Genomic DNA, 26,072 nt, shown 5'->3' on the forward strand with positions numbered 1-26,072 from the left:
TGTGCCCTAGCACCCTTGCTTTTTGCTGCTGTAGGCTAGCCATCTAGGCATAAAGTACAAATGGCATTAGTGGGGTCAGCACTTCAGGTGCCGCTTACCGCCCGCACAAAAGCGGGTGTGTGGTCGCCCGAATCCTGTGACTGGTTGCCCAGAGCTTGTCTCCCTTCTCCAGCCCAGACTGCGTGCAGGAATGGCCGCCGGCGTCTTGTGAAGAGGGGCGGGCCGTGGGCGTGCCCCAGACAAGAGCGGGAAACCGGCGTCCCACTGTGTCCAGTGAAGGGGGCTGGAGAATGCAAAGCAGACTCCAGCTCTCGGCGCTGACTGTCTGTACAGCGTCCCGCCCCTCCCCTGACTGGCAGGGCTGGGGGCGGGAACGAAGCGAAAACTAGGCCGCAAAGCCGGGGACTCGAGTAATAAGCGCGGCCGTCCGCGTGCACGGCCAGCGCGGAAGTCCCCGGCGCACCACAAGTCCCAGCCGCGCCACAGTGAAAAACACCCCGCAGCGGCCGGCGCGGCAGTTTCTAACACATAAATTCACTCAGCTAAGCTGCAGTGAATAATAGCACAAGCGCTCCGCGCTGTTGTCCCTGGCGCACTAACACTCCCAGCAATGCTGGTGTGTGTGTGCGCGATGTGTACGGGGACACAGAGTACCTTAATGTAGCAGGGCCCTGTCCCTGACGATACCCAGCTCCATATCCAGCAGGTTCTCCGGGTCTGTGGATGGAGCCCGGTCTCAGTGCCTGGAGACCGGTAAGATCCCACTTCACCCAGAGCCCTGAGGGAAGATGGGGAAGGAAAACAGCATGTGGGCTCCAGCCTCCGTACCCGCAATGGGTACCTCAACCTTAACAAACACCCGACAAAAGTGGGGTGAGAAGGGAGCATGCTGGGGGCCCCATATGGGCCCACTTTTCTTCCAACCGACATAGTCAGCAGCTGCTGCTGACTAAAAACAGTGGAGCTATGCGTGGATGTCTGACCTCCTTCGCACAAAGCAGAAAACTGGTGAGCCAGTGATCCCACTGGGGGTGTATAGCCAGAAGGGGAGGGGCCTTACACTTTTTAGTGTAATACTTTGTGTGGCCTCCGGAGGCAGTAGCTATACACCCAATCGTCTGGGTCTCCCAATGGAGCGCCGAAGAAAAAATCATATGAGAATGCATGTGTGGATGTATGCCTCCTGAACACAAAGCGATAAACTGGGTGTGACTGGCTCACCAGGGGGTGTATAAGCTCAGAGGGAGGAGCTACACTTTTAGGTGTAGTACTTTGTGTGTCCTCCGGAGGCAGAAGCTAAACACCCAAGGTCTGGGTCTCCCAAAGGAACGATAAAGAAAAAGGGAAAGGAATCTAAAAAAAATTTTTGCACATCTTTCCTTGATAAAGAAAAAAAATGTTCTCATTCATTTATATCCAAATACATATTTTTTGGGGGAAAAAAAGGCGTTTAAATGTGCAAACCAGGCTGAAAATGTGTTTGGTCATGAATGGGGTTAATTACATGGTCCTGAACTGGTTAATTTACTACACAATATCCTTTAAAAAAAAAAAAAAAATATGTGTTGGGGGATGAGACTTTGTGGGGTGGGAAGGGGAAAATGCAATTATGCTATGGTGTTCCGTTTTCATTTTCTTTGAATCCACCATGCTGTGGCAATGCTATATCACTTATATTTATGTTGTTCACGGTGTGGCATAAATAATGTAATATTCAAACATTTCAGGATTTTAAAAAGGTGGGAATTACCACTTCTTTAATGTTTAAGATGTATTTTTTGCATTTACAGAATAGGAAGAAATAGACTTCGAATTTTTAATTTTTTTTTGCTTGTTAAACATTTCTGGAATTTTATTTTTTGTTTTAAATGGCTCAATTTGCTGCCTTAGGGGACTTGAACCTGCGATTACTTGATTGTGTTTGCAACACATTCTCCCAATCTCATATGAAAGAGAAGCAATGAGATGAAAGGCTCCTCCCCTCTTGTATTTGACTACTAAAGATGCTGCAGATCCTATTGACTGTGACATCTAAGAAGTCAAATTGATGCTATGGGAGCGGTCTAATGATATGTACCGGATGCCACGGCCTGTGAGAAGGCGGCGGCTTTGGAGCAGGGGGGAGTGGACAGAAAAAATCTGTTTGGCGGGCTGGAAGAAAATTCTATCCTGTAGCCGTGGGAGATGATATCCCGCACCCACTGATCGGAGACGTGTTGGAACCACACGTCGCCAAAGTGGGAGAGCCTGCCACCGACCAAGGACGTTGCTGGCGCAGCCAGATAGTCAAGAGGAGGCTGCCTTAGTGGCAGCGGCTCCTCCATTCTTCTGAGGACGCGGCTTCGCGCGCCAGCTGGGTTTTCGATCCTTGGCTGAGTTAGTGGACGAAGCTGAGGGCTTAGAGGATGACCAGTTAGAGGAACGAAAGGAACGAAACCTCGACTGGTTCCTGCCCTGGACAGGTTTCCTGGTTTTAGTTTGTGGCAAGGAAGTACTCTTCCCGCCAGTAGCTTCCTTAATAATTTCATCCAGTTGTTCACCGAACAGCCGGGACCCAGCAAAGGGGAGCCCAGCAAGGTACTTCTTGGAAGAAGCGTCTGCTTTCCATTCTCGAAGCCACAAGATCCTGCGGATCGCGAGTGAATTAGCGGAAGCCACCGCCGTGCGGTGAGAAGCCTCCAGAATGGCAGACATGGCATAGGATGAAAAAGCCGAAGCCTGGGAAGTTAAGGCAACCATTTCGGGTATAGAGTCCCTGGCGAGGGAATGTAACTCCGCCAGAGAAGCAGAGACTGCCTTAAGAGCCCACACTGCTGCAAAAGACGGGGAGAACGAGGCCCCTGCCGCCTCATATACAGATTTGGCCAGAAGGTCAACCTGGCGGTCAGTGGGATCCTTAAGTGAGGTGCCATCGGCCACAGATACAACTGTCTGGGCTGAGATTCTAGACACCGGAGGATCCACCTTTGGTGACTGAGCCCACTCCTTGACCACTTCTGGTGGAAAGGGAAAACGGTCATCAGAACTACGCTTTGGGAAGCGTTTGTCAGGACAGGCCCTGGGCTTGGTCACAGTGGCCTGAAAACTGGAGTGGTTAAAAAACATACTCCTTGCTCTCTTAGGTGAGGTAAACTGGTGTTTTTCTACCAGAGAGGCTTGTTCCTCTGACACTGGTGGATTGAGGTTCAGTACGGAGTTAATGGACGCAATCAAGTCACTAACATCCGCATCACCCTCGGATAGATCAATGGGGTACATAGAGGTAGCGTCCGAGCCCACAGTAAAGGCATCCTCCTCGCCCTGCAATTCGGCTCGTGAATCAGAGCCGTGGGACGAGGAGGGAGAAGAGTCCCTGCGTCTCCGTTTAGGAGGACGGGGTCCGGGAACAGATAAAAAATCCTCTGTGAGCTCTGCAGAGCGAGTCGGAACAGCAGAGGCGCCCTGAGAAGGGGGCTGATGCATGGTCAGCAGAGTCCGGGACAACTGTCCCATGGAGTCGGCAAAGGACTGTGAGATAGCTTTAACGATGCTACCCAAGCCGGGGGTTCAGCCACCGGGGCTGGAGCAGCCGGAGAGACCCCTGGGGAGGCTCCAGGCTGAGGCACCACCATGTTAGAGCAGGCATCACAATGTGGATATGTGCTCGGTTCAGGCAGTATGAGCTTACATGCAGTGCATATAGAGTAAAGCCTTGCAGCCTTGCTCCTAGTGAGAGACATGCTGCTGAGGTGGAGGCTCTGCAGTAAAGAACACACTCCTTCAGAATGACCCCCAGAGAGTGTATAATAATGTCCACAACCAGAGGTTGTGGCTTACCAGACTGCTTTTTGTGTGCCCTCCGGATTCCACAGCTCGGACCCCCAGACAGATGCAGAAACTGCAGCAGCCAGCGCCGATCAGTGTGAGAACGCTGATAAAATGGCGCCGGAGTGAGGAGGGGGGGCGGGGTTTAGTCCAGGAGCGGGAACCGGAGGGCCAAGGAGAAATACAGGGGAGGGAAACATCTCCTCAGAGAGGAGTGTCCTCCCCTCTGCTGAACGGCCGGTGGGCGGCGCCGCACTGTTCCCCTGCATGACTGACATGCAGGGCACTGAAAACGAAACTAGGCCGCATCTGAAGCCGGGGCCTAGATTTTTCCATGCGGCCGACGAGCAGGCACCCTGGGCGCGGTTCTCAGGAAAAAAACAGAGAACCGGCCGGAAATCACAGCAAGTGAACAAAACACACTCTCCCCACAATACATGTACAAGGGACCCCTGAATAACGTCTCAATACTTAGCTTATGAGACGCAGGGCCAGGTCCCTGGGGAGTGAGCGCTCCGTCCGGCAGGAACCTGAAAGGGCTGCGGATGGAGACCGGTCTCCTGCAAAGCAGTGAGAACCGTGATGGCTCCCACTTCAAGCCAGAGCCTCAGGCAGGGGATGGTGAAGGAGCGCGGCATGTGAAGGCTCCAGCCTTGTAAAATCAACCTTAACAGCACCGCCGACACAGTGGGGTGAGAAGGGACATGCCGGGAGTCCAGATTGGACCCGCTTTTCTTCCAAATCTTTGAAATCAAAAATCAAAAATCAGAGAATGCATGTGTGTGTGTGACCTCCTGAACACAAAGCATTGAACTGGTTGGATTTGTCATCCGGGGGGTGTATATGCTCGGAGGGAGGAGCTACACTTTTAGTGTAGTACTTTGTGTGTCCTCCGGAGGCAGAAGCTATACACCCATGGTCTGGGTCTCCCATAAGGAACGATGAAGAAAAAAAAAAAAAACACCTTTTCATTATACTCTCCTACGGGGATGGCCAACCCTAATTGGCGTCACTAGTCTTCATCCGGCACTTCTCTTCTTGGTTTGTGTGGATGACACATCCTACGTTATCCACCCAGTCTCCCCATCAAGCTACTGCACAGGCGTATTTCTCTACGCCCTACCGAGGGCAGAGCAAAGTATTGTAATGAGTATATGCAGGGAAGGGCCAAAGACCATCGGCGCATGCGCACTATAATACTTTGCTCTGCAAGTAGCAGGGCAGAAAGAACTGCACGTACGCAGGGGCACAATGGAAGATACTATGTGGATGATGCAGAATGCATCCTCCACACAAAACAGGAAAGGAGAGCGGCAATGGTAAGAAGAGAGTAGGCGCCACATCATGATCAGCAACACTCATTGGGCCGTACTGCCCCGTAGGTGAATATAACAATGTCTTTTTTACTATATGCAGATCGGCTTGGAAACCTATTTACTACATTCTAAAATGCTGTATATAAGAGTATAAGGGGGTGGACATACTTTGTATGTCGAAAACCTGGTGACCCGTTCCCTTTAATATACATAATGGTAGCTTTCCAAAGCATATACATTAAACGGCGGACTTCTAAAAATGGTGTGGACATAGCAGTACACCTGGAGAAAAGTCAACATTAAGAGATATAGACTATCTTTACCTTCATAAACCTGCAGACAGGTGGTGGTAACAAGTCATGTAAAATGAGTGAATGGGTGCTGATGTCCGTTGCAACGACTAATCTTCTCCCATCTACTTCTTCGCCCAAACTCCAAATGTCAATCGATAAAGAGGCCAGATCACCACAGGTGGGAATAAGAATATCCGTGAGGAGCACAGGTCTGCCAAAATCTAAAGTCACAAATCTTCTAGCACCTGAGGACACAAACATATAAAGACAAATGTCATTGCAAAACATCTCATTCAGAAATCAGGGCTTAAAGATTAAAACAAATAATCAAAAAATAAAATAATTTATGACACAATCTTCTTACCAGAATGCATTCTCTCAATAATAATGGACTGATGAGGCGGCGGCTGTAGAAAATGAGAAGCATGAGAGATCGCTAGTGCCAGACCCGAGCCCAGTTGAGTCTAAAACAGAACGTGTCGAAAGTTAGAGAAAAAAAATAAAAATAAAGAGGAACCTGTCAGGAGATTGATCTTGGGCAGGAGCGGGAATAAATGTGGACATGACTGGCCGGTTACACATCTATGTTTTACTATGAAACCAGTTCAGAGCCGATCTCTGAAGTGCCTGCCGATCAGTGCAGCCTTCCCCACCGACTGCACAGTTCTCCTGCTCACAAGATTTGCTCTCGTGTTTTCACTGAAATCTGCAACAAATTATACTTCCCAGCTAAAAGCAGTTGGATAATTAGGCAGTTAAAACAATTACTTACCCCTCTAGATTTGTTAGTATTTTTGCCATGTCCAGCAAGGATGGGAGGAGGAGAATCCATGACTGTGCCAGTGAACAGCTGGGCAAGCTCTGCATGGATGGCACTCACAGCCTCGTTAGGTGGTGTAAGTGGAGGGGTCATAAAGAGAGGAGTCGTTTTTGGGGTGGGAGGAATGACGTCGGATGGATGGATGAAGAACCCGGGTGCAGCCACCGGGTTGGAAGGCACAGAGTTGTGAACCGGCCCCACAGCAGAGGCAGCTGCGGCAGCGGCCGCTGTAGTCTGATGTAACTTGGCTTCCAGCTTTGCCTTCTGGAAAAAATGAAGCAGAATTAAAACTTAAGCAAACAATTGAAATATACTTTTTAACAAATCAGCTCTCTTTTACTGCTAAATAACTGCTCAAAATAGTTCTCAGAATATGTTCTACTGACAACATATATGCACCATACAGATTATCACTGGTGTCCAGCTGCTTGGTGTTAAAATAAAAGGAGATAATACTGGAAACACATACTGTATCCAAAAAACCGACAGGACTAGAGCTTAAAACCTGATCCCTATACCCGAGATGGCGGAGATCTAAAATCAATCTGGACACTACAAATCTGATTAATAAATGGGTGAAAACGCTTACTTTTGGCACCATTTTTGAAAATCACAGCTTAAAACGCACCAATTTTTACATCATGTAAATCCAAACTTATACAAGACAATAGTCCAATAAGGAGTGTATATTTATATTATATATATTTTTATAACATCAGAAAAGAACATCTGTAAATCATTGTATTTTTTAGGGGTGGGAGGGGTAGGTTTAAATATTTTTGCAAAACTCATCTAAGTTAGAAGCTAGAAATAAAAGCATCTAGTGGCCAACAGACCACACTGCACAGAAGTAGGCAAGGGATTATCGCACGAGGTCCAGCCTCGGAAGAGAAACAAAGGTGACCGTGAAGTGAGGGAAATGGGCCGAGGAGTCCGCTCATCAGTTCTGTTCATGCACTCTCCAAGGCTCTGGTGTAAGGCACAGCTTTGGGGATATCTAAGGCAAACATTCAGCAATAGGAATAGGATGGCCTGAAACTAAGGCATTTTTTGTTTGCAGTGTAAGGCACTTAGTGACTCCCTCGCACCTCTCCAGTTAGCTTTTCAGACTGGGTCATCTCACCGTACCAATAGGGAGTATGGAAAACCTTAGCATGACCATTCAAAGAGGCCTATGATCAGCCACAAAGCTGCTGAACATCAGGTCAGATCAGTGGAATAATAATCTATAAACATGGCAGGCTAAAGGTATTTCCGTGGGTCCAACTGACCCAAAAGGTTGATAGGATCACCAGACAGTAAGTTGTATGGGGGCTAAAGAACCAGTATGCCCAATATCAGACATGTCTGCAAGCAGCTCTCAGAACAGAGATGCTCAGTTGTGGAGAGCTACTGTCTATGGGAGAGCCAGGTGAGTAAGGCTACAACATTATCATAAATGAGTGTTTCTAGGAACGCTTGTTTCTCACTAATCTTTCAGTGTAAATCGGCTGCCAATTACCTAATTAACGATCAAAATGCTCAAGACCCAGTCACACACAACGACTTACCAGAGATCCCGACGATACAAACTGATAAGGATCGCTGGTAAGTCGCTGGTGAGAAGTCACACAGTCAGACCTTACCAACGATCCAGTAGCGATCAGCGACCTGTATAACAATCTCGGCGGGCGTTGGGACTGTGTTAGGAGGTCGTTGGTAGGTGTCAAACAGCGATGTGCCCTGCCCAGAAGGACATCACCTTTGAAGAAAATGGTCCGGACCATTCAGCAGCGACTAGCGATCTCACAGCAGGGGCCTGATCTCGTTATGTGTGACACCTACCAGCGATCGCTGGCGAGATGATTGAGGTGTCACAAACTGACTCAGCAACAATCTCGTTAGCGATCTCGTGTATGACAGGGCCTGCAATCATCGGGTGAAATTATCTTGTGTTGCACAAAAGTTCATTGTTTTTGGCAGCGCATCGTTCAATGTAAACAGTACTTGAGCTACCAAGAACAATAGCGGCCAATGCAAACACAATCTATTACTGATCATTTAGTGGGCATCTGAAGTGACTTCTGCCTATACAGGCTATTAAACGCCCGCTGATAATGCAAAAAAACAGCTGATTGTCGGATTGTTTAATGCTGCTGGCTGGGTCATGTACACAGACCTCAAGGGTGCACTAACAACGGCTATAAAGCATATAACGCTCATTCCACAGATGTAAGTACATCTAATATGCAGAATTCTGCTAAAAAAAAAATAAATTGCTAAATAGAGGAGGCCAGATTGTGGCACCAGAGGGGGTGACACAGGAGGTCACTATTTGAGTATTCTTTACTTTAACTTTTTTGGCTACTTTGCAACCTGAAACAGGTGGACAACCTCCTTTAAATTAGGGGGGGGGGGGGGGGGGGGGAATGTCATACAAAAGTGACGCTTAGTAAAGAGCTAAAATATTTAAAAGGCCTTTAAAGTGGATATTAAAATCCAAAAGGAAGCTTAGATTGTGCATATAAGTTTTTCAAATGGTAAGAAAGCGCAAGATGTAATATTTAATATAAATTGTAAGTAACAGTAAAAGGTAAAAGGGTGGACAAGAGTGTAAAAACTAGACTCCATTCCTTGTCTGTGAAATCTCACAATATTACGCATCTTCCGCTGTTTTCTACATTACGTTTAGCCTCCAAATTCAGGTCTCCATAGACAGCTGCATTTTTGTCTGCGACATTGAACTCTTTGCTTCATAGCACTCAATGACCATCTCAAATTTAATCTGGAGCCCAAAAAAGTGGAGGCTAAACCGTGTAAAATCAGCTTTGGCATTATAGGACTTAAGGTGCGTTTTTTTTCTTTTTGCTACATGGATAAGTTAGTAAGGCCACTGGCAGAGACACAGACAGGGGCCCCTGTGCAAAAAAAAAAAAAAATATATGGGCCCTTTTCAGTCCAATAACTCATCAAAATTCACAATTCTCTCTGTTTTAGAAGTAGAAAAGGGCCCCCTTACTAGGTTGCACCAATGATATACCCGCCCCTGAGTAAGGCTACACCTATATCTCGTGGTACTATACAGTGACATCAAGCGCAGCCAGAAAAATTAGCATGCAGGTGCATACCAGGCAGAGGGAGGCCAAAAGAACACATTTTATCCTCTGTCTTGTGAAGAATTGTCTAGAAAATATTAAAGGGAGCCAACCTACCCAAGGCCGGTACATGAAGTAAAGACCAGCAGAGACACAGGACAAGATGACTGAAATCACTATCGGTAGCTAAGATTGTGACATACCATTTACTACCTTCGGCCTAATTTGTCCGATCCCAAAAATCCCCTTTAGTGATGGCACTGCAGTGAGGACACTCCAAGTCCCAGTTGCTATAACTATTGTTGGGTCTATGTGGGTTTATTATATATATGGCAGTGTGATCAACCCCTGACAATAGTCATGGATACTGGATTATATCATTCATAAACCAGTATTTCTCAGGGAAAAGAATTGTGACTAGCAGCCTAAAGTATAATAGTGAAAAATTATGAGCATCTTAAAGGGGTGGTTCACTACTCTGCAATAGTGGCCATATCTCTGTAAAACAGATAAGGAAAGCTTTTTCTAACTACCTTGGTCAGCGAATTCTGCCTGTGAGTGGCGCTATTGCGGTCCGCTCATCCCCATGGAGTGACCCCCGAACGCCGTGACCTCAGATCCGGTGATGTCGCATCAACTTCCAGTTGACTCAATATTACCGAGCCCAGCCCCAGTCTCCCTGAGTGACTGGGTTGTTGGCAGAGTGTCACCGCTCATCATAGCGCAGCATGTCGCGCATGCTCTCCTCCACTACAGAGCGCCACAAGCAGGAGCAATGCTGGGCTGTAACGCTGGGCTGTGATGAGCGGGGAACCTCCGCCCACAGCCCAGTCACTCAAAAAGACTGGGGATGCCCACGGTGATGTCAGGTCAATTGGAAGTTGTCATGATATCACCGGATCTCAGAGGTCATGGAGCCCGAGGGGTCACTTCATGGAGATGAGCAGACCGCAATAGCGCCGATCAGAGGCAGAATTGGCTGAACAAGGTATTTAGAAAAAGCCTTACCTACCAGTTTTACAGGGATGTGGCCACTATTGCAGAGTAGTGAACCTCCTCTTTAAGTCCTGTAAGGCACATATATTTATATAGCACAAGATGTGTAGATTTTACCCCAGATTTCACAGATATGGCTCTGCACACTGACCGCTGCTGGTATACACAGCACTATAGGTATAGGTCTAAAACAGTGTCTTAGTTTTGCGCATCTACCAGGACACACATGATATTCGAGATCTCCAGTAAATCTGAGTGAGCAGATGAGATGAAGGAGCCCCACACACCATTGCTCACCAAGTTCACACCGTTTTAGAGCTTAAATTTTCAAATAATATTTTGGTAATTTGTGAAATGGAAACCTCCGGAAAACATTTCACAGAAAGACATTTTATGGCATTTCGAACAAGGTTCTCAGCATGTGGTGCTCAAAGTGAACGTGGGGAAACGTCCTCCCACCTGTTGCTGAAGCTTCAGAAGCTGCTGTTGTTTCTCTTGCAGTACCTGGAGCTGCTGTTCGGCTGAGGCCATGGCATGAGAGAGCGACTGTAGAGCCACCTGAGCGGCAGAGCTCAGAGCGGTGGAAGCTTCTCCCACTGTACCAGCAGACAAGCCGCCCACTGCTGGGGTCACACCAAACGTACTCACTGGCATAGGGCGAAAGACAAAAACAACGTGTAAATACATGGAAGCTTGTGCAGAAACCAAAAATAGCCATATTACATGGAGATTATCTGTCAACATTAAAGCTCTCCGAGTCATTGGAAATGTTCTGTGGCATGTGTTTAGATATCTACAAGCCTTAGCTTAGACACTCGGAGAATTTTCTGCAAAATATCTGCTATATGCAAATACTTCTGTAGTAAATGTGGAAACACTGCACGGTCCTTATGACTATGTGCGGTGTACAAAGATATACAGTATACCTGCAGTCCATAGTATACTGATCATGGAGCTGAGGAAGACAAATGTGGCTTTACATTGTTCTTCTATTTAGCCGTATCAGGTGAAGAGGGGGGCATTGTATAATTCAGCAAATACCAACTGACTATGGTATTAGATATTCATAAAGGGCATTATAGGAATTAGACCTGGGATGCACAGGGTTGAGTTAAAGTAACACTTTCAATTCAAGTCCAAACAATTTAATAGAAGCCCTCACATGAATATTTTTCATTAAATTTGTGTATGCAGTGCAGTGTCCGTGTGCACTCTGATGATAACTTGCTTAAACTGAACTACCTCTTTAAAGTACGGCACATAAAAAAAAAAAAAAAACATTTGTGGACACATACAATTTCGTCACAAAACATTGCCTTGATGGTAAACATTTGATAAAGAAGGAATAAAATGTGTATGTACCAGTAAACGTACTTGCATCGTCCCTCTCAATTCTGGTTCCGTCACTTGTGGAAACACAAGTAAAGTGCAATGGTTCAACCTCTAAGAGTCCGGTGAGCGAAGTGAAGCTGCCCTCGGCCGCTGTGCTGCTGTTCACCTTCCCACTGCCTGCCAGGAAAACGCATGGGATTACACACAGCACAGGAGGCTAGTGGTCAGTAGGTCACAGCCACAAAATAAGCATTTTTGCACTGTGCTTGCGGAATACATTTAGTGTTAGCACTTTAATCTTGCATTATAGCTCTGCTTTGTTAGTGCTTGCAAAATACAATTGGGGTATGTGCCCACGATCAGGAGCGACTGCGTCCAGGAGGCGGCGAGTCCTGACCCGCAGGGCCATGAGTGTACACCGCAGGAGACCGCAGCTGCTTGTTAAGCCTAAGCCACATTGCATGAAAATCGGAGCGAGTGGAATGCGATAAAACATTGCATTCCACTCGGACCAATATTAGCCTGTGTGTCAGCGCACATGAGCGATTATTTCCTCGGCCACAATCGGACCGAGAAGACAAATCACAGCATGCTGTGACTAATGTAAGACTCTCTCTCGCACCCATTCAAGTCTATGGGGCAAGAGAAAGATCACACTGCACTCGCATTACACCGGTGTACCGCGAGTGCAGTGCGAGAATGGCAATAGCCAGCAACGGAGGAGGAGATAAATCCCTCCCTCTCCTCCTCTGTGCCGGCCCACCCCTCCTCAGCACTGGCCCGCCCCTTCTCAGTGCCAGCCCGTCCCCTGCAGCTGAGGTCCGATCGCATGATTGGACCTTAGTCGCAGTGACACTCGCATGACACTCAGCTCCTGCTGTGCTGCCAGCGCAAGCCGAGTGTCATGCAAGGATCGCATTAGTCCCCGTGTGGCCCCGGCCTTAGCAGTATCAGGGTTCGGGGCGCTGCAGTCTCACTTGTGTTCTCCCTACGGAGAACGCTTGTGACTCCACAGCAAAGAATTGACATGCTGGAAACATGCTGGGACTATCACACCCCCACCAATATAATATTATTGACCTCTCTAGAGGATGGGTCATCCACATAATGGTGGACAACGCCTTTAATTACTGCAGTATACAAGCATCTCACATAATATTGCATTCTACCAATAGTATGCAGCACAGAAGTTTGTAAACAAAACTTTTCTGAAAGCCTGTATGGTACAATGAGCAGTAATACTTCTGTTTATTCAGAGGTATGAAATCATACAGGGGCGTATTCACGTAACTCCTGTTACAATCAGTAGGAGTATTACAGCGAAACGACCATACGAAATATAGGAGCACATGTAGCCAGCAGATACAGGCACGACATTTGTTCTGCGCAGTAATGTTATTGAATAGAACCAAACACCAGAGGTTCTATCAGTGATAATTGCAATATTACTCTATACAGGTCACTGCATTACTTACCTAAAAGCACATCTGAAAGGTCAATTTCATCTGACTGTATTCCCGAGCTACTATTGTATATGTTTTTACAAGAGGAGCCGCTGACTTCCAAATCAAAGAGAACGGGATCAAAAGGAGAACTATACAGTCCATACCTAGAACAGAAAAGAAGAAGGCAACTCTCATAGGTTAACATTAGGGAGGGGGGCAACAGCGATCGCTCCATCTAGGATATGTTCTCACAATGAGCTTTTCATGTTGGAGAATTTCTTCCAATTAGGTAAATTAGTTGGTGTTTTCTATAATGAATGTTGGACGCTGCAGTTTTTGTCTCTTATTGGTAACTCATGCTTTAACCCTTTCACGACAATGTATATTTAATGTTATATGTCATCTCCCTGTCTTTCATGAGGGCTGACACACAACGATTTAATCAGCCATCAACTGCTTTTAACACAGACGGTGGATCGGAGATCTGTTCGCCACTGTTAACCAGTTAAATCCCGCTGTTAATCTCGGACTACGAGATTTAACAAGCGCCAGCAGTAGGGTGCGTCATTCCTTGCACCCATCAGTGCGCCCGTGACTTGATTATGGGGCGCCGATGTGTTGTCATGACAGCCGGGGGTTAGCAGATGACGCGTGTCTGTCATTACGATCCTCCCATGAACGCCATAGTGAGCCAGCATTCATAGGAGATCGTGATTTCTGCTACACAGAGCGGTGCTGACACACTGCTCTACACAGCACAAGTGATCGGACAATCACAGTTTCAAGTAAAGACTAAGAAATGCAACTAAAACAAGTTTTAAAAAAAAACTTTAAAAAAGCCTCCATTTTGCCCATTAAAAACGAAAAAAAAAACAAAAAACATTTTGGTATCGCTGTGTCCAGAAATGTCTAATCTATCAAAATATAAAATCAATTAATCCAAATGGGAAACAGTGGCGAAGGAAAAAAATTGCAATAAAATACATTCAGAGGCAAAACATTATAAAACAGCTAATAATGATAATGGTATCAGTTTAAAAAAAAAAAAAAGTTAGCTCAGGACGCAAAAAAATAGACCCTCACACAGCCCCAGATCCCAAAACATAAAAAAACAGTTCATTATGGCTCAAAATGTAGCGTCAAAATAAAAACAAATGAAAAAGAAAAAAAAAAAGTGACATTTCTAACCTTTGCTAATCGAAGGAACAGACTAGAATAAATAATTAGATTGTTGAGTGGAAAACCTTATGTTTAACAACGTTTGATACCTAGTTTGGAGTAGCGCCTCCATAGGTGTAAGCCGGTCCTGCAGCTGTCTGGACACAGCAGTGAGCAGTGACGCACAGGCCGTGCTACATCCAGCCAGGTCTTCATCCTTAACATAATTTAACAAGACAAAGTACCAGTAGACCGCTCCTAAAGTTTAAAAAGAGAAGAATATAAAAATGGACAGAAGTAGTAAGATAACAGGTATTTGGCATCTTACCAGAAGCACGGCACATACCTCCAGTGGCTGCAGAGGGTAGGTAGGTCATGTTTTCCAACAATGCTTTCAGAAGAACAAAGCCAAAACCTTGCTGATTAGGGTCACACTTTCCATTGCTTCATAGAAAAAAGGAAATATTAATATAAATGTTTCTAACAGAATTCAGCCAAACACATCAAGGCTCACATTGAGTTGGTGTTACAATTGTGCAATGCACTATTCAAGAATATGATCTGTAATATGACCACCAGATTATAAACTCTGGTTTTTAATGGTTCGTCCGATCTTATTTCTGGAGCACACCGATCCCCAGCCATTCGGCCTCCGGACTGCATGGGGCTCCTGTTCCTGACCAACAGTTCAGACCAGCAGCATCGCCGTGCTAATAAGCTGACCTGTACGGTACAAGGATAGACTAGGCAGCATCGGAAGCACAGTGACACTGTAGCTGGCCAGGATTGGTGTGCTCCAGTGATCCTGGGCAGCTTCAGGGCAGTGCTTACTAACCAGTAGCTGAATTAAATAAAAAAAAATAGAGCTTACAAGCCCCACACATGTTTGGGCACTGGTGCCAAGCCACAGAAGTGGTCGGTGTGATGCTCTAGGCAACAAGCAATAAAAAAGGAAAAAAAAAAACAAAAAACAAAAATATGACTTTCGGCAAATTAGTTCAACTTTAAAAAAAAAAAATAGTACATTTCAATTATATTCATCCTTGAAAATGAAAATAACACTAACGACGACACTGATTTTAATAATTAAGCCCCAATTTAGTGAGACCTATGAACTCAGACGTATTTAGATAAGTTAGGCATATGGTTGCTTATAGGGTATTTAAAATATATTGGAATTAGTAGAGGCCATGTGCAATCTATAGCAACCATCTACACTAAACCAATAGAGAGAAAACAAGCAGTGCAAGAGAGAAAAAAAATGAACACTGGCGAATCTACTCAGATGTCAAACACATATTGCACGGTTCAGGTGTCTAAAGTGAACCTTCTGTTTTACAACAAAAAAACAAAAAAAAAAAAAAACTATAGCCGATCAGGGGAATATACCAGAATAGTTTTCTAAATCAGTGTGCAGCAGCCCGGCCCTCACATTACATTCTACAGCATTGCACACAGGACGGACATTTTCCCAAGAAATGTCTGAATATACTAACCTTATGCAGAGCGCTAAAAAGCGAGCACATTTATGAGCAATACTTCTTCCGGCTTCAAAAAAACACGTGCGCACAATATCAGAAAGACATCTTCTCGTTTTAGACAACAAGCTCTCTTTTCCTTCCCGTAAGCTGAAATAAAATAAAGGAGCTGGTATCAAAAAGGGTAAGTAGAAACTGGAAACACGGAAACATCTTTCACATGCAATAAGATGTCACAGTGTGAAAGGTAGAAATTAGTGATGAGCGAGCAGTACCATGCAACTTGAGCAATGGGAAAGATCTTCAGGAAAAACGGTCGAGCCCCCCATTGAGTTCCATTAAGGTTGGTACCTTAGGCGTGCCCTGTCCGAGTGTCTGACCAGCTTGTTTCCAGTACTGAGCGCCTGAGCGTGACAGTGCTCACTCATCACTAGTTAAAATGTTTTAGTTTTGTTTTTTTTTCTTTGTTTGTTTTTTAGGGGAGCAACTGGGATGGTGCCTCAGAAAACAACATGATTCTCAACCACAAATAATTTGAAGGAAAAATAATGCATTTTTAGACCTATTTTAGATTTTGATAAATCTGTAACAAGCATTTAAAGGTAGGTTACCTGTTAGGTGTAATATGCACCCAGGACCACGAGCAGTTCTGGATGCATACTGCCAATCCCTGTTTAACTGTCCCTGTATCTAGTAGCATAGATAAACAGATCTTTACATAAAGTATTTCTAAATATCGTTTATGACATGCTAATGAGTGCAGGGACTAGTCCCAAGGGCTTTAGTTCTTAAGTCACTAGTTTAGCTTAGAACGAAGACAGACGAATTTCCAAGAATCCCAAGGCACCAGATGATAACTTTTTAAAAAGTTAGATATTTATTCAATAGTATTCTAAATATAAAAACTAAAATCACAATAGGAAGACAAGGCAATGTTTCAGCCATATCTGGCGTTTCTCCAGCCTCAAACTTCACCTATTCACGTACAGTATTTAGAGGCTGGAGAAAGGCCAGATTTGGCAGAAACATTGCCTTGTGTTCATACTGTAATTTTTTGTAATACTATGGAATGAATAGGTAACTTTTTAAGGATTATCCTCTGGTGCCTCGAGCTCCTTGGATATTCTATAGCTGAGTTTCCATCTTGAGACTGCTACCTTTGGTTAGATGGGTCTCAAAAATCAAACCTGTTGGAGGTTTGATTGCAGTTAGGTGACTAATTTAATTAAAAAATAATAAATAACTAGTGCAAGTTGTAGTACTACACAATCCTGCTGAATTTTCTTCCCCTTTGGACTCTGCACAGTCATCTTCTCCCTGGTTCAGACTAGAGAGCGGAGATCTGTGCAGAGGACAAGGGACAACATGAATTCTAGATATGTCCAAACATTTCCCTTTACCTGCCCGGTCCATTCGAGTGTACTCCAGCCAGCCAGCAAAGAATATCCAGCACCAGACTCTGCGCGTGCTCTGTAGCCAGTCCATCTGCTGTCTTTTTACACAGGGTGTTCAGAAGCTTCTCATGAAAGTCTGAAAACTGCAGCATGGCACATCGCTGGACCCTAAATCAGATATTAAAGAACGATTACATGATATTTTTCACATAAAACACAAAATCCTGCCCTGGTAAAGTGTCATTGCAGCCACAACATGTTCTTAACCCACCCACGGCCCTAAGTCACTGACCAGGCTCTACCGCATCACAACTGTAAGAACAACCAACTTTCCATTTTACTGGTTATTATACATCCTCTCCATTCTCAAGAAAGGAGGTGTATTTAATTCTAGTTTTTTGCCGTAGCAAACCATTAGCATCAGTAAGGTCTCCTTAGGCGTCCCTGTGTCTTTGAGGTTTACAGAGATAAAGCTGCCGGTGCTTGCAGCATGGAAGAGCGCACTCCACCTTCTCACACCCCACTCGGAAAGGAGGAAACAGAGAAGATGGAGAGTGGTGTGCTCCTAAATAAAGAGGACACACAACAAAAAATGCACTTCCAACTACTTCTTTCCGCTTATCCTGTCGATATTAAGTAATGTAGATGCATTAATATACATACCAAATCGCAGTCTTCTGTTTCCAGTAGCAATGCAGCTCATTTAGGTCACTGGACCGCCACTTTCCCTTGCCACTCATGCAATGACCATTGTAAAAGGTGATTCAACTCTTCCAATGTAAACCTATGGAGCCTCAGAACAAAGCTCCATACACTTACATTGCAAAAGTGATTTCTTGCTCACAGTCAAACTAGTCTGATATGAAGTCATCTGATCTAGAAGAGAAGTGGAGTTGTGCTGGAAACTGGAGAAGACTATGATCAGAAAGTATATTAATGCACATACACTGCATTAAGTAAACAAAATAAGAAAAAAAGGGGGGGGCATAAAGCGTAACTGTCGTTTTACTTTTCATTCCATAATCAATAATACAGATAAAAATAAGCAACTTTGTAATATAAGCAACTTTGTAATATATCTTATCTTAGACAGATTTGCTCCTTTCTCTGCCAGAATTGGTCATTATCAACATTCTTAATTCTGAGATAAAATCTGTATTCAGTGAAGACTATTCATTACTGAGATTGGAGAAAGAAGTTATTGTTGCTTATGAATTTTTTAGGACAAAAGGGAAGAGGGACCAGCTAGAGCTCTGCCAACCTTATCCGTCTTCTATCTACATATTGTGTTTCCCCAAAAATAAGACCGGACAGGGGCTTATATTCTTCTCTGCTCTGGAAAATGCACTAATGATCTTTTTTTGGGGTGGGGTGTTCATATTAGCCTGCTGTAGTAGTGTCCGACAATCCATAGACATACACCCTGCCACTCTAAGATCAGGAGTGCCAGCTAATTAAGTGAATGCATATTCCCTCAATCCCACCCACCAATCCGAGTCCTGCATGGCATGAACACTATGCCTGCTGTACTGTATCAATGTTCCAAGATAGCATTGTAATCCTCGGTGACTCTCGAGCTGAGTGACAGCTGTATTGACACTCACTGTCACTCTCAGATCAGGAGTGCCGACAAGGATAATAGCTAATTAAGAGAATATTCACCATCCTCTCCCATAATCCTGCCAAATCGCTCTGTGTTGCACTGCACCCGCGCTCTGCCTGCTGTATTACCAGTACTGCCAGCCTGAGGAGCACATCAAAATCATCGGCGACTCTCTTAAGCCTAGAGTCAAAGCATGTATGGCTATGCAGATGTCACACTCAGCTGAAGAGAGTCATTGATGATTACGATGCGATCCTCGGACTGGCAGTACCGATAATACAGCAGAGTGCGGGTTCAGGGCAGGACTCCAAGCAATAGGCAATAACATGGGAGAGGAGGGTGAATATTCATTGTCTTAATTAGCCATGCACTTGCTCACTGCAATCATTGACAGCACTCCTGATCTGAAAGTGACAAAGAGTAAGTGTATGCAGCTGCCACTCAGTTCAGGAGAGTCACCTATGATTGTGAAGAGATCCTGGTACAGTGATACAGTACAGTAGGCATAGAGTGTCTGTGTCGTGTTCAGAGCGGTGGGCAGGATTCTGGGTGAGGAAGAGGGTGAATATTCATTCACTTAAGTCGGGGCTTAGAACAACACAAGGGGACAATAAAAGTTATGTATCCTGAAATAGGGCTGCCCAAACCCTATTTCAAAATACTGTTAGTTTGAGTATGCAACTAGGGCTCATTTTTGGAGTAGGGTTTATATTTCAAGCCTACTGCAAAAAGGACAAAAAACCCTGTTGGGCTTATTTTCGGGGTAGGGCTTCTTTTTTATTATTATTGTTTATTTATAGAGCACCATTGATTCCATGGTGCTGTACATGAGGGGGTTACATACAGAATACATGTACACGTTACAATAGACAGACTAGCACAGGGGGAAGAGGGCCCTGGCCTTGCGGGCTTACATCCTAAAGGATTTTGGGGAGGAGACAGTAGGTGGGGTGTAGGTGGGGCGGCAGCTCCGCACGGTGGTGGGGCGGCAGCTCCGCACGGTGGTGGGGCGGCAGCTCCGCACGGTGGTGGGGCGGCAGCTCCGCACGGTGGTGGGGCGGCAGCTCCGCACGGTGGTGGGGCGGCAGCTCCGCACGGTGGTGGGGCGGCAGCTCCGCACGGTGGTGGGGCGGCAGCTCCGCACGGTGGTGGGGCGGCAGCTTCTTTGGGGAAACACTGTAGAATCTCACATAGCAAAGAAGCTATACATAGAGTATAATTTTTTATAATGGGATAAAAAGTATACTCTAAAGCAGGGGTCTCAAACTCGGCTGGGTGTATGGGCCGCACACAGGAAAAAAATAATTTGAGGGGCCGCATTCCTTTCAGGACAAAGTGACATTGGTAGTGGTACCATTTTTTCTTTCTATACACCCTTGAATCACACATACATACACACTTTTTTTTTTTACATTTTTTTCCCCTTTTTGTAAGTAATACAGTTTTACAATAACCACCGCATAGTAATTTTGGCCAACATCTTGTAGTAATGTGCGCATCCTTGTCCCCTTGTAGCAATGTGCCCCAGCCTCAGCTAACACCGCCACCCCCACCCTGTGCAGCCTCAGCTAACACCGCCACCCCCACCCTGTGCAGCCTCAGCTAACACCGCCACCCCCACCCTGTTCAGCCTCAGCTAACACCGCCACCCCCACCCTGTTCAGCCTCAGCTAACACCGCCACCCCCCACCCTGTGCAGCCTCAGCTAACACCGCCACCCCCACCCTGTGCAGCCTCAGCTAACACCGCCACCCCCACCCTGTGCAGCCTCAGCTAACACCGCCACCCCCACCCTGTGCAGCCTCAGCTAACACCGCCACCCCCACCCTGTGCAGCCTCAGCTAACACCGCCACCCCCACCCTGTGCAGCCTCAGCTAACACCGCCACCCCCACCCTGTGCAGCCTCAGCTAACACCGCCACCCCCACCCTGTGCAGCCTCAGCTAACACCGCCACCCCCACCCTGTGCAGCCTCAGCTAACACCGCCACCCCCACCCTGTGCAGCCTCAGCTAACACCGCCACCCCCACCCTGTGCAGCCTCAGCTAACACCGCCACCCCCACCCTGTGCAGCCTCAGCTAACACCGCCACCCCCACCCTGTGCAGCCTCAGCTAACACCGCCACCCCCACCCTGTGCAGCCTCAGCTAACACCGCCACCCCCACCCTGTGCAGCCTCAGCTAACACCGCCACCCCCACCCTGTGCAGCCTCAGCTAACACCGCCACCCCCACCCTGTGCAGCCTCAGCTAACACCGCCACCCCCACCCTGTGCAGCCTCAGCTAACACCGCCACCCCCACCCTGTGCAGCCTCAGCTAACACCGCCACCCCCACCCTGTGCAGCCTCAGCTAACACCGCCACCCCCACCCTGTGCAGCCTCAGCTAACACCGCCACCCCCACCCTGTGCAGCCTCAGCTAACACCGCCACCCCCACCCTGTGCAGCCTCAGCTAACACCGCCACCCCCACCCTGTGCAGCCTCAGCTAACACCGCCACCCCCACCCTGTGCAGCCTCAGCTAACACCGCCACCCCCACCCTGTGCAGCCTCAGCTAACACCGCCACCCCCACCCTGTGCAGCCTCAGCTAACACCGCCACCCCCACCCTGTGCAGCCTCAGCTAACACCGCCACCCCCACCCTGTGCAGCCTCAGCTAACACCGCCACCCCCACCCTGTGCAGCCTCAGCTAACACCGCCACCCCCACCCTGTGCAGCCTCAGCTAACACCGCCACCCCCACCCTGTGCAGCCTCAGCTAACACCGCCACCCCCACCCTGTGCAGCCTCAGCTAACACCGCCACCCCCACCCTGTGCAGCCTCAGCTAACACCGCCACCCCCACCCTGTGCAGCCTCAGCTAACACCGCCACCCCCACCCTGTGCAGCCTCAGCTAACACCGCCACCCCCACCCTGTGCAGCCTCAGCTAACACCGCCACCCCCACCCTGTGCAGCCTCAGCTAACACCGCCACCCCCCACCCTGTGCAGCCTCAGCTAACACCGCCACCCCCACCCTGTGCAGCCTCAGCTAACACCGCCACCCCCACCCTGTGCAGCCTCAGCTAACACCGCCACCCCCACCCTGTGCAGCCTCAGCTAACACACACACACACACCCTGTGCAGCCTCAGCCAGCAACAGAAACACACACACACCACACACACGAAAACATTCTTCTCACCTGCTGTCAGCGGCATGCAGGCACGTGGACTCGGTGAAGCCTCAGCTACCACACCCACACACACACACACACACACACACACACAGTGCAGCCTCAGCCAGCAACAGAACCACACACACACGGCATGCCACACACACACTGCAGCCTCATCCAGCAACACAGAACCCCACACACACACGAAAACATTCTTCTCACCTGCTGTCAGCAGCACGCAGGCACGTGGACCCGGTAATGATCACAGCTGCTGTCATCGCTGAACTTTCGGCCGGCGCGTGCAAAGCAGTTCTCACTGCACAACAGCCACTGGCCAATCACAGGCAATCATCTGAGGTCATATGCAGCAGGTGCTTGCCTCTGATTGGCAGGCGGCTGTTATTGCGTTCTGCAGTGAGAACTTCACTGTGCGCGGCAAAGACAAAACTGTAGGCTGAAATAAATAACTGGCAGCTGCGGCCCCTGCACCGGTCGCCATCTTTACCAGGTCCACGGGCCTGCGGGCCGCAAGAAGCCACCTGAAGGGCCACATGCGGCCCGCGGGCCGCGTGTTTGAGACCCCTGCTCTAAAGCTTCTTCACAATGTACACAAAGGTTGATGTATAAAACCAATAAATCTTGTAAACAGACCCACTTAATCATGTCTAAGAGAGCAATGGTTCTGCTGAGTCATTGTGTAAAACAGTTTTGTAAGATGGACTATAAACACACCTTTCTTTTGGGATACAGGTTTTCTTGAAGCGCCTTATAGTGACAGACACTTCCTGGAGAAGGTCACACCCTCGGAGGTTATCTACTTTTCGGGATGAGGTGCTGGTGTCAATTTTTGTTGAAGATTTGTCCTTCAGGAAAACAGGATGAAATATATAACTCAAAATAAAACCAAAAATGCCAAATAGCCAAAATTGGACAGAAAACATTGCAACAATAAAAATGTGTCTATTAAAGGACACATACCTTGCCTGGAACAACCTTAGCCAATAATGATGCAAGAGAGTGTCCCTTCACACTCTGGGGTTTTATAGAAGGCATCCTCACAACTGGCCTGGTTCCACCATTGCACAGGTCTTCAGATCCTCTGTCATTCACAGCCTTGACATGAATTAAAAAGGACCGATACTTGCCTCCAGCCATGCCTAAACATAAAATGTACTTTAAAACTAATAATTGACAAAAATACTATGTGAATGAATCATAAGCGAAGACTTTTAGAAGCCTTACTACTGACCGTACCCGGGCAAGGAAACTTTAGACCTACCTTTTACAAGCTTAGGACTTGTCAAGGTCAACATTCCTGCATGACCCGACAGATCAAGGCCACTTGCCAGCCACACAGGGCCACATAAAATATCTTCTTTGTGTTCTTCTAAAAATGGGCACAACCTCGGGCCTAGACAAACAGAAAAAAAAAAAAATTACAGTAACCAGAACTTTACCATGCACATACAAGAATCGATCTAAAAGCACAATAGATATTGGCTAAGCTAAGGTTACAAAATATTTAATAATTGTTGAATTGAAAAACATCTGAACGTTATATTCAACATTTATGGGGTTATCAGATAGTAAAAAATAATTTCAGAATACAGAGCAGCAGGCAAGTGACGATAAAGAATAGCATGAAACCACCAAAGGCACCTATTCCAAAGGTTTGCAACTACAGTCAACTTGGAATGGACACAGCCAGATCCACGATAGACGCTAAATAATGCGGTGCGATTTCTCCAAATCACAAATGTAATATCAACTTTTAGTCAAACTAGTCTAAAGACAACAAAACCATTTTAAATTGCCTCCTAATAAAAATAAATAGGTTTATCAACTTGATATTTAAGAAGAAGTAGCAAAACATTTAGGAAATTCAGCCTCACGAACGCCAATACTTACATTGAGAATCCTCCACTTCCATGTTCTGCATGTCCTCGTTCAGATCCAGCAGAGTAGGTTTTCCATTTCTCTGCACTTCTATATTGAAGGCGGGAGACAGAGGAAAGGATATGTGTCTATCCACTGGGGTCTCTACAATGGGAAGGAAATCCTGAGTTAGGACACACAAGAGGATCACCACATTTTGAAAGAGCTCCACAAATTTTAAAGTGAAGATGTCATACAATAACTGTGGAGGGAGAAAGTGCAATAGGGTCTTTCCAGATAAACACCAAATGGTGAAAAAAAGAGAATTTTGTTACTTACCGTAAATTCTTTTTCTTATAGTTCCGTATTGGGAGACCCAGACCATGGGTGTTTAGCTTCTGCCTCCGGAGGACACACAAAGTACTACACCTAAAAGTGTAGCTCCTCCCTTTGAGCTTATACACCAACTGGTGAGCAGACCCAGCCAGTTTACTGCAAAAGCTGAAGGAGAAAAGCCACCCACAAGTAGAACAGAGCAAGAGCCGGAACAACCGGAGACTCTGTCCACGACAACAGCCGGTGATAACACGCGGAACAAGAAAATTGCCAACAGGGAGGGTGCTGGATCTCCCAATACGGAACTATAAGAAAAAGAATTTACGGTAAGTAAACAAAATTCTCTTTTTCTTTATCGTTCCTGTGGGAGACCCAAACCATGGGACGTTCCAAAGCAGTCCCTGGGTGGGAAATAAACAGAAAAAAACTAAAGAAGTAGGCAGAACCTAACTTCACAAATGGGCGACAGCCGCCTGAAGGATGCGTCTGCCGAAGCTCGCATCTGCCAAAGCATGAGCGTGCACTTGGTAGTGCTTCGAAAAGGTATGCAGGCTAGTCCAAGTGGCAGCCTGACAGACTTGAGCCGTAGCCTGGTGCCTGAAAGCCCAAGAGGCACCGACAGCTCTGGTTGAATGTGCCTTGATCCCCGGCGGGGGAGGCACCTGAGTACTCTGGTAGGCGTCCGAAATGGTCGATCTAATCCAACGGGCTAAGGTCGGCTTAGAAGCAGAGAGGCCCTTGCGCCGACCTGTGGTTAGCACAAAAAGAGAAGTGCACCGCCTAAGTGCAGCGGTGCGAGACACATAGATCCGGAGAGCACGCACCAGATCCAGAGTATGCAGCGCTTTTTCAAAGCGATGAACAGGAGCCGGAAAAAAGGAAGGTAAGGTAATGTCCTGGTTAAGGTGGAAAGGAGAGACCACCTTAGGAAGCAAGTCCGGAGTCGGACGGAGAACCACCTTGTCTTGATGAAAAACCAAAAAAGGTGACTCCGAAGAGAGCGCAGCCAAATCAGAAACTCTCCTGAGGGAAGTTATGGCCACCAGAAAGGCCACTTTCTGTGAAAGACGATACAAAGAAACTTCCCTGAGAGGCTCAAAGGGGGGTTTCTGCAAAACCGTGAGAACCAAATTAAGGTCCCAGGGATCCAAGGGCCGCCGGTAAGGCGGAATGATGTGAGACGCGCCCTGCATGAAGGTGCGGACCTGAGCCAGCCGAGCGAGACGCCGCTGGAACAGAACTGACAGAGCTGAGACTTGTCCCTTGAGAGAGTTGAGGGACAATCCTAGCTGCAGACCGGACTGTAGAAAAGACAGAAGGGTCGGCAAGGAGAATGGCCAAGGAGGATGGTCGGTAGAGCGACACCAGGACAGGAAAATTCTCCAAGTCCTGTGATAGATCTTAGCAGAGGAAGACTTACGGGCCCGAGTCATAGTGGAGATGACTTCAGGAGGAATACCAGAAGCCGTCAAAATCCAGGACTCAAGAGCCACGCCGTCAATTTGAGAGCCGCAGAATTCAGGCGGAAAAACGGACCTTGCGAGAGTAGGTCTGGACGGTCCGGGAGATGCCACGGCATCTCTACGAACAGATGGAGCAGATCTGGATACCAAGCTCGCCTGGGCCAGTCCGGTGCAATGAGGATGACTCGACGGCCCTCCATTCTGATCTTGCGCAGGACTCTGGGCAAGAGAGCTAGAGGGGGAAACACGTAGGACAGACGAAACTGGGACCAGTGTTGAACCAGAGCGTCCGCGGCGAAGGCCTGAGGATCGTGGGAGCGAGCCACATAAACAGGAACCTTGTTGTTGTGACGGGATGCCATTAGGTCCACGTTCGGAGTGCCCCACTTGCGGCAGATCGACTGAAACACTGCCGGGTGCAGGGACCACTCGCCACCGTCCACGGTTTGACGGCTGAGATAATCTGCCTCCCAGTTTTCCACTCCTGGGATGGGGACTGCGAATATGGTGGACTTGGAGTCCTCCACC

General features: G+C 47.1%; 1 protein-coding gene across 7 annotated transcripts in view; it reads right to left on the reverse strand.

Moving 5' to 3' along the window:
* The window catches only part of BIRC6 (baculoviral IAP repeat containing 6), a 533,701-nt gene that overhangs the window by 362,380 nt on the left and 145,249 nt on the right, over positions 1–26,072 (reverse strand). For 4 of the 7 annotated variants that reach the window (XM_075339506.1, XM_075339509.1, XM_075339504.1 and 1 more), the window contains exons 14-27: positions 23,779–23,910; positions 23,150–23,281; positions 22,849–23,027; positions 22,603–22,733; positions 17,117–17,278; positions 15,735–15,866; positions 14,585–14,682; positions 14,349–14,496; positions 13,111–13,244; positions 11,666–11,812; positions 10,763–10,950; positions 6,186–6,497; positions 5,778–5,877; positions 5,444–5,658 (exon numbers count right to left, since the gene is read on the reverse strand). In XM_075339506.1, coding sequence (XP_075195621.1) covers positions 5,444–5,658; positions 5,778–5,877; positions 6,186–6,497; positions 10,763–10,950; positions 11,666–11,812; positions 13,111–13,244; positions 14,349–14,496; positions 14,585–14,682; positions 15,735–15,866; positions 17,117–17,278; positions 22,603–22,733; positions 22,849–23,027; positions 23,150–23,281; positions 23,779–23,910 — 2,210 coding nt within the window. The remainder of the gene's footprint in view (positions 1–5,443; positions 5,659–5,777; positions 5,878–6,185; positions 6,498–10,762; positions 10,951–11,665; positions 11,813–13,110; positions 13,245–14,348; positions 14,497–14,584; positions 14,683–15,734; positions 15,867–17,116; positions 17,279–22,602; positions 22,734–22,848; positions 23,028–23,149; positions 23,282–23,778; positions 23,911–26,072) is intronic. The other 3 variants (XM_075339505.1, XM_075339507.1, XM_075339508.1) reach the window with 3 other exon arrangements.

The sequence above is a fragment of the Anomaloglossus baeobatrachus genome, chromosome 3 (assembly GCF_048569485.1).
Source record: "Anomaloglossus baeobatrachus isolate aAnoBae1 chromosome 3, aAnoBae1.hap1, whole genome shotgun sequence".
NCBI lineage: Eukaryota > Metazoa > Chordata > Amphibia > Anura > Aromobatidae > Anomaloglossus > Anomaloglossus baeobatrachus.